A 9233-nucleotide genomic window follows, 5' to 3' on the forward strand; every position below is an offset into this window, starting at 1 on the left:
TGGTTTTTAGTTTAAAGTCTATTTTGTCAGATATAAGAATAGCTATTCCAGCTCGTTTTTCTTTTCTGTTTGCATGGTAAATCTTTTTCCATCCTTTCACTCTTAGTCTGTGTGAATCTTTATGGGTGAGGTGGGTCTCTTGTAGGCAGCATATAGTTGGGTCCTCCTTTTTGATCCAGTCAGCCAGTCTGTGTCTTTTGATTGGGGAATTTAAGCCTTTTACATTAAGAGTTGATATTGAAAGGTGTTGATTTATTCCTAGCATTTTATTGGTTGTTTGGTTGTCTTAGGTGTCTTTTGTTCCTTGCTTTCTGATTTACTGTTTGGTTTCTGTGTTTGTTGGTTCCTTGATAAGGTTGTAGATAGCGTTTTTGTTTGCTTGTTTTCTCTTCATGAATGCCATTTTTATTATACTAGTGGGTATTGATTTTTCTTGGGTTTTTATGGCAGTGGTAGTTATTTTTCAGGAACCAGACCCAGTACTCCCTTGAGGATAACTTGTAAGGGTGGTCGTGTGGTGGTGAACTCCCGCAGTTTTTGTTTGTCTGAGAAATATACTATTTGCCCTTCATTTCAGAAGGATAGCCTTGCAGGGTAGAGTATTCTTGGCTGGCAATCTTTGTCTTTTAGTATTTTGAATATATCATCCCATTCCTTTCTAGCTTTTAGGGTTTGTGATGAAAAGTCTGATGTTAGCCTGATTGGGTCTCCCTTATAGGTGATTTGATGCTTCTCTCTTGCAGCTTTTAAGATTCTCTCTTTGTCTTTGAGTTTTGCCAATTTGACTATGACATGTCTTGGAGAAGGCCTTTTTGGGTTGAATACATTTGGAGATCATTGAGCTTCCTGGATCTGAAGATCTGTGATTTTTCCTATAACTGGGAAGTTTTCTGCCACTATTTTGTTGAATATGTTTTCAATGGAATCTCCATTTTCCTCCCCTTCTGGAATACCCATGACTCGGATATTTGAGCGCTTGAGGTTGTCTGATATCTCTCTCAGATTTTCGTCAATGTCCTTGATTCTTTTTCCTTTCTTTTTGTCTGCTTGTGTTATTTCAAACAGCCCATCTTCAAGTTCAGAGGTTCTCTCTTCAACCTCGACAAGCCTGCTGGTTAAACTCTCCATTGTGTTTTTTTTTTCGCTGAAGAACTTCTTCAGTTCAGCAAGTTCTGCTACATTTTTTTTCAGGACATTGATTTCCTTGTACATTTCCTCTTTCAGATCCTGTATACTTTTCCTCATTTCATCATGATGTCTAGCTGTGTTTTCTTGTATCTCATTCAGTTTCCTTAGAATTATCCCTCGAAATTCCTTGTCAGTCATTTCAAAGGCTTCTTGTTCTATAGGATCTAGAGTTTGAGATTTATTAACTTTTGGTGGTGTACGTTCTTGATTTTTTGTATTTCTGGTATCTTTTTTTTGATGTTTATTCATTGTGGCAGGGGGTTTCACAGTCCACTGGTTTGAGACTAATGACTAACTAGGATGTTGCTGTGGTTGCCAATTTCGTATGGCTACCTCCATGACTGCTCAGTTGGCCTCTAGTGCCTTGTGTGTGTGGTTGCCTTGGGTCTTGGGCTTCTCTGGGGAGCCACCTTTCTGGTCAGTTTGAACTCTGCTGGGCTGGTGGATCACGTAACACAGGGTGTGTGATCTCTGTTGAGCTTTCACTTCCTGTGCAGGACTTCTCCCTGTTCCGTGTGCTCTGGCCCAGGCTGTTGTATCGTGCAGTGGCGACCCCACAGGGTGTGTGGTTTCTGTCGAGTCTCTGCCTCCCTGGCCGCATGTCTCCCCTCTCTGTGCACCCTGTGCTGAGCTGGGGCATGTCTTCTGCAACCCTCTTCTATCAGCTGGGCCTTCAAGACCCTGCTCGGCACCACCTCGCCCAGGAAGTCTACCAGGTTTCTGGTAGGCACAGACGACCGGTCGCTCTGGGTGCCTTTGTAGCACTGTGTAGATCTTTCTCGGGACTTGTTCACCTTTGTATCCCCCCCGGCATAGACCGAGTCTAGCGCCCACCTGCAGCCAGCTCTCCGGCAGGTTCAAGCAGACCTGGGAACTCTCCTACCACACTATTCCCAACCAGAAATTGGTTAGGCTGTTTCCGAACTGGTGGCTGCAGAGATAGTATCTGCCTCCCAGTAACAGGAAGTTTACCGGGGGCCGGAGTCCAGGGTGTGGTGGAGTGACAGTCGGCCGCCCATACTTCCTTGCCCTCCCGACACTGGCTGGGGATGCCCCATGCCACCAGCCCCGCCAGAGAACCACGAAGGGAATGGGAGGGGAGGCCGGCCCGCAGGCTCCAGAAAGCCCCGTGCCAGGGCAAGCAAGTGGGAAGGCTCAGTGAGGAACCGAGCGGAGCCAGGCGGAGCTGCCAGCACCTGGGAAAATGGAGGCAGCCCCGGGGCGGTTAGTGAACCGGTGATGCAGGCGGGAGCCAGGTGGGCGTCAGCCCCCCGAACAGGGCTGGGCCAGCGGTCACTCACAGGGCTGTGCCGGGTCAGGCGCTCACTCTCTGCCTTTGGTTTGTCGCCTTCCCCGTTCTCGGCCGCTGCCGCTTCGGGCTGTTCAGTCACGGCGTGGCTCGGGCGCTCCCAGGAATCTTCTTTTATGCCGGCCTGAAACCTTGAATCCTGAGTAGGGCAGCTGGCCGCCTTCAGCGCGGCCCTGGCCTCCGGGATCCTGTCTGCATCCACAGCAGCACTGGCTCCGTGTTTCCTGTTTAGAGACTCACTTTTGCAGCTAAGAAACAGTTCTTTTCCTGATCCACACTTCAAAGCTGTTGCCTGTGAATGAGGCAGCCTCTCCTGCCGGGGGCAAAGTGGCGGTCAGCCCCCACGACAGGCCTGCAGCAGCGGTCCTCCCTTAAGAGATGGCAAGAGTTCGGGAAAACAGACTTTAGTAGACATCTATCAGAGTCCTCCACAATGAACATCTTCTTAAATACAATAGATCATTTTAATACTTTTTTTTTTCTTCTCTGAAGCATTTGCCACTGTTGCTCTTCCTCAACTCCTTTAATTGCTATTTGCTTTTGGTTTCATAATTTTGAAGTCTGAGCCTAACCTGTCTTTTAAAACATACTTCTCTCCCACTCTTCTTGAAATGAAGGTGTTTCTCAGAATTCTGTGCTAAGCTTCTTCTATTATTACTTGACACACTTTCGCTGGGTTAACCTACAGCTCTCATGATTTTAATCATCATATACATGCTGATGAATCCCAAAGTCCATAACTCCAGTCCAGATTTATTTCCTATGCTTTGGTTATATATGTACACACATACACATACACCACCAACCTCCCTCCCACACACACACCCTATAGGCCCTTATCTCAATATCAGCATGTCCAATACTAAACACCATCTTTTTTCACCTCAATAATGGTTTTTTTTTTCAGTGTTTCCTGTCTTAGTTAATGACACTACTAGCCATCCAGTTGCCCAGTCCAGAGGCATAATAATCATCCTCGAGTCTTTTCTCTTTTCTCCCCATGCAACCTATCAATCACCAATCAAATATTTTATCTCCTAAATATGTTTCTAATATCCCTCTATTCCCCATCCACACTGGCATTACCCTCATCCATGCTGCCATCATCTCCTATCTGGTCTCTCTGATTCTGGTCATTCCCCTGAAATTAATTCTCCATACTTCAGCCAAACTGATTTTTCACAAATGCAATGTGAACATGTTAATCAAATCTTTAAAATACTACATTGTATTTGAATTGCCCTTAGGATAAATTCAAGAATGATATGACATATATAATCATTCATGTTCTCACCCTGCTTTTTTCTCTAATCTCATTTTAAAATTCTCTCTTTCCATGGTTTAAAGTCCAAGGCATACCTAACATCTCTGTTCCTCAAACCGACTGTCTGAAACATTCCTCCTTCTTCTGGCTTGCTCCTTCAGATCACAAGGTATAGTTCATTACCTTAGCAAAGCTTTTGCTGATGTCCCAAGGTCTGGGTTAGATTTCAATTATTTTACTTTATTTTTGGCAGCTGGCCAGTACAGGGATCAAACCTTGGACCTTGATATTATTAGTACCACTGCTCTAACCAGTTGAGCTAATCAGCCAGCCTAATTATTTTATTTTTTAACAGACATTTAACTAGAACTTATTAACACTTTGTAAATATTAATGCATTAGATTCCTTAAATAATAATCCTAGGAGGTAAATACTATTATTACCCTATTTTACAGGTGGGGAAACAGAGGTACATAACTTGCCCAAGTCTGTAGATAATGAGTGGCAATACCGGGATTTTAATATTGACATTTGGTTCCAGAACTCATGTTCCTAATCACTAAGCTATGCAAGCTCCTAGGTACAAGATACCTCTTCTAGGTGTTCCTTTTCTATTATTCTTTACCTATGCATACATTATGACATATTTTAATTACTTGTCTGTCAATTTTTCTAGCCTGTGAGTTCCATAAAGATAATGATTGTCTCTACCTTATTTTTTTAATATAAAAGTGAAAAAGTGATTGTTTTACTAACTATAATTGAGCACAAGAAGTATTTACAAGACAAGAGGAGAAAATATATTTGTAATTACTCAAAAAATGACCTGAATAAAATATTATTTCCTCAGGACATTTTAACAGATTCTTTTATGTCAAGTATTCCATTTTTTTCTTTTGTGTCAAGTAAATAATTGGGTTTTTTTGGGGGGGGGGGCTGCTGGCTGGCCTGGTGAACCAAACAGTGATAATTAAATACAGTGTGTGGAGCTTGTTTGGATTCTGATTCAAAACCAGCAAAAGCCATTTTGGAGAGAATTGAGGAAAACCAAACACAAACTGAATATAAATTACATCAAGTAAGGGGACTGGCTGGGTAGTTCAGTTAGTTAGAACTGGTGTTGATAATACTAAGGTCCAGGGTTCAATACCTGTTACTGGCCAGGCACCAATAAAGAAAAATTACATCAAGTAATTACTGCTAAATTTATTGATAGTGATGTTGTAATTATATTTTCAGAGGCTTTATCTTTAGAGATACTTAGTGAAGTATGTAGAGGTAAAAATATATGACACCTAGGATTTGCTTTTGAATACTTCGTATATAGGCATGAATTACTTTTTGAAAGAGGAAAATATTTTAAATGAAAAAAATTTATAGAGACACATGGTGGCGCTACAGGATAAGACTAAAACATGGCATGGGCGACACTGTGAGCTCCATCACCCAGGAGAACAGAGAACATCTAATCCACTGAAAAGAGAGGTATTAAAGGAGCTTGACCCGCAGAGCTGCTGGAGGACAATATACTCTCTGGCGGGTTCCTATAAAAAAAAAAAAAAAATCAGAGTTTCACCTTGAAAATTAGGGCTGAACTTAATTTTTTTCACAAAAGAGGTTGCCTGAAGAAAGCATGGAGGTCAGAGGGGTGCTCGCTCTGCGGAGAAGGCAAGTACTAATTTTCTTTGTTTTGCTGGGAATGTCTCAGGCGAGTACTGAATCTGCGCGCTATTTTGTGGCAGAGGAAACAGAAATTGGCTCTTTTGTGGCTAATCTGGCAGGAGACCTGGGGCTGGGAGTAGAGGAGCTGTCCTCACGGGAGGCTCGGGTAGTGTCTGATGAAGGAAAACATTTGCACCTTGATTTACTAAAGGGGGATTTGCTCCTAAATGAGAAACTGGACCGAGAACAACTGTGCGGCTCCACCGAGCCGTGTGTGCTGCATTTTCAGGTTGTATTGGAAAACCCTTTACAGTTTTTTCGGGCTGAACTGCTTGTCAAAGATATAAATGACCATTCCCCTACATTCCTAGACGAAGAAATGCTTATTAAAATATCAGAAAGTACCACGATCGGAACCACATTCCTAATGGAGAGTGCTCAAGATTTGGACGTAGGAAGCAACAGTCTCCAAAACTACACAATTAGCCTCAATTCTCATTTCTGCATTAAAATTCGAGACAGCAGTGATGGAAAAATATACCCAGAACTCGTCTTGGAAAGAGCATTAGATCACGAGGAGCATTCTGAGCTCAGGTTAACACTCACAGCACTGGATGGTGGATCCCCACCTAGGTCTGGGACAACTTTAGTTCTCATCAAGGTCTTGGACATCAATGATAATGCCCCAGAGTTTGCTCAGAGTTTCTATGAGGTTCAGGTCCTAGAGGATACACCCCTTGACTCCTGGATTATCACCATCTCTGCTAAGGATCTGGATGCAGGAAATTATGGGAAAATATCTTACACATTTTTCCACGCATCAGAAGATATTCGTAAAACATTTGAAATCAGTCCAGTATCTGGGGAAGTTATTTTGAGATCACATCTGGATTTTGAAGTAATACAGTCCTACAGTATAAATATTCAGGCAACAGATGGTGGAGGTCTTTCAGAAAAATGCATCCTTCTAATTAAAGTAATAGACATAAACGACAACCCACCAGAAGTGACCATGTCGTCAATTACAAAGACAATTCCAGAGAACGCCTCAGAGACCCTAGTCGCTCTCTTTAGTGTTCGAGACCAAGACTCTGGGGACAATGGGAGGACTGTTTGCTCTATTCGAGATGATCTCCCTTTTATCCTGAAACCGACCTTCAAGAATTTTTTCACTCTAGTTTCTGAAAAAGCACTGGATAGAGAGAGCAGAGCCGAGTACAACATCACCATCACCGTCACCGACTTGGGGACGCCCAGGCTCAAAACCGAGCACAGCATAACCGTGCAGGTCTCCGACGTCAACGACAACGCCCCTGCCTTCACACAAAGCTCCTACACCCTGTTCGTCCGCGAGAACAACAGCCCCGCCCTGCACATCGGCAGCGTCAGCGCCACAGACAGAGACTCGGGCACCAACGCCCAGGTCACCTACTCGCTGCTGCCGACCCACGACCCGCACCTGGCCCTCGCCTCCCTGGTGTCCATCAACGCGGACAGCGGACACCTGTTCGCCCTGCGGTCGCTGGACTACGAGGCCCTGCGGGCGTTCGAGTTCCGCGTGGGCGCGGCAGACAGAGGCTCCCCCGCGCTGAGCAGCGACGCGCTGGTGCGCGTGGTGCTGGTGGACGACAACGACAACGCGCCCTTCGTGCTGTACCCGCTGCAGAACGGCTCTGCGCCCTGCACCGAGCTGCTGCCCAGGCAGGCCGAGGCGGGCTCCCTGGTGACCAAGGTGGTGGCGGTGGACGGCGACTCGGGCCAGAACGCCTGGCTGTCGTACCAGCTGCTCAAGGCCACGGAGCCCGGGCTGTTCGGCGTGTGGGCGCACAACGGCGAGGTGCGCACGGCCCGGCTGCTGAGCGAGCGCGACGCGGCCAGGCACAGACTGCTGGTGCTGGTCAAGGACAATGGCGAGCCGCCGCTGTCGGCCACCGTCACGCTGCACGTGCTGCTGGTGGACGGCTTCTCCCAGCCCTACCTGCCGCTGCCGGAAGCGGCGCCGGAGCGGGCGCAGGCCGACTCGCTCACCGTCTACTTGGTCATCGCGCTGGCCTCGGTCACCTCGCTCTTCCTGTTCTCGGTGCTCCTGTTGGTGGCGGTGCGGCTGTGCAGGAGGCGCAGGGCGGCCTCGGAGGGCCGCTGCTCGGTGCCTGGGGGCCGCTTTCCGGGCCACCTGGTGGACGTCAGCGGTACGGGGACCCTGTCCCAGAGCTACCAGTATGAGGTGTGTCTGATGGGAGGCTCAGGGACAAATGAGTTCAAGTTCCTGAAGCCAGTTATCCCCAAGTTTCCTCCTCAGGGTACTGGGAGGGATATGGAGGAAAGCCCCACATGTAGGAATAGCTTTCCATTCAGTTAACTATTGGATTATTCTAAGCCCTACTCATTAACTTTGGAAATCTCTTCTAACTTAAAGTTACATGTTATTGATTGTCTGTTTCTTGCTTATTTTACTAGTATTTAGGTTGAAAATTTTAAAAAGCCAGATACTGGGGATACACAGTATTTTCTCTCTTTATGTATGCTAGTAGTTTGTTACTCTCATGTGACTGTATTTGAAAATCTGAATAAAAAGTAAATTTTTACCAGTTACCAGTATGAGATTTGTCCGATGGGAGGTACTGGGACAAACGAGTTTAAATTTCTGAAGCCTGTTATCCCCGTTTTTCGAGTTCATGACACTGGCAGGAAGATGGGGAAAATGAGAACTTTTGAAATAGTGTCAGATTCAGGAATAAAATGATTTATTTAAAACTTTCATCTATTTTTTAAAAAATTATTATTGGCAAACTGCAGGTACTTTTTGCCTAATCTGTAATGGGTTCTAGGTTGTACTGTAGTTGCATGGATTATTATCGCTCACACTCTCCTCACAGTTGCTTTAAAAATCGTTATTATTGGCTATAATGACATGGAACTACAATCTGTGTTGTCTGAGTTTTTTAATTTATTTGGTCAAAAATGTTATATTAATGATGTTATTGGTACTTTGCTGTGAAAATGGTATTGTTGTTATGCAAGACAATATTCTTAGTTATTTGGATATGGAAACTAAAATCTTAAGAGCAAATGTCACAATGTATGTAATTTACATCTAGACACCATCAAAACATAGACAAAGCAAAAATTTTAAAAGTTAAATCTGGTTGAAAAGTATATTGCATTTATTGCACTATTCTCTCTAAAAATTTTTATCTTTAAGGGTACAGAGATGCTACCCCTCCATTTTCAGTACTAGAGAGCCTTATTTGTTTATTTTTCAAGATTTCAGTTTATGATAAAATTAAAGTGACCAAGTTGGAAATAAGTGAATTCTTAAGTAATTTTTCCTTTAACTATTTTTGTTGTTGATGATACTTTTGTGGGTGAGGAATCTTATAACATTCTGGGCCTTGATATTGCTATTTTGTTTTATTTAAATACAACATATTTACTAGTTTAGATTTTTGTTATTTTATATTATTTATTACTAAAACAGAAAATAGTTCATGGTCCTGAGTAAAATAACCCTCCATCAGGGTTTTATTGTACAAGTATTTTATTGTATGAGACATAAACTTCTTAATAAAATGAAATGAAGATTCAAACTGCTAAAGAAAAATGACTTAGGTTCACTTTCCTATTCATTATTAAGAGTAAATGTAAAACATCATTAATGCTCTGTGGCCCTCTCAGATGCCTACAAAAAAGGAATGGGTCTGCATTTATGGTTTATATATGATGCCTCATCCTGTCACAAATGACAATGTCTAAAATCTATAAGTTGAAAATCCATGGAGAGTCCATAGGTAGAGATTTTGATAACTAGA

At 43.7% G+C, this 9233-nt stretch overlaps 1 protein-coding gene across 1 annotated transcript; it reads left to right on the forward strand.

Moving 5' to 3' along the window:
- The first annotated feature begins 5395 nt into the window (after nt 1-5395).
- Nucleotides 5396-7783, forward strand: LOC134369218 (protocadherin beta-14). Its single transcript, XM_063085460.1, has one exon. It carries the CDS (start codon nt 5396-5398, stop codon nt 7781-7783), a length of 2388 nt encoding a protein of 795 aa, XP_062941530.1.
- Nucleotides 7784-9233: the final 1450 nt, after the last annotated feature.

The sequence above is a fragment of the Cynocephalus volans genome, chromosome 2 (genome assembly GCF_027409185.1).
Source record: "Cynocephalus volans isolate mCynVol1 chromosome 2, mCynVol1.pri, whole genome shotgun sequence".
Lineage (NCBI taxonomy): Eukaryota > Metazoa > Chordata > Mammalia > Dermoptera > Cynocephalidae > Cynocephalus > Cynocephalus volans.

What these genes read in the sequence shown, in the direction of transcription:
- LOC134369218 (XM_063085460.1), top strand. Translation starts at nt 5,396, where the DNA reads ATGGAGGTCAGAGGGGTGCTCGCTCTGCGGAGAAGGCAAGTACTAATT.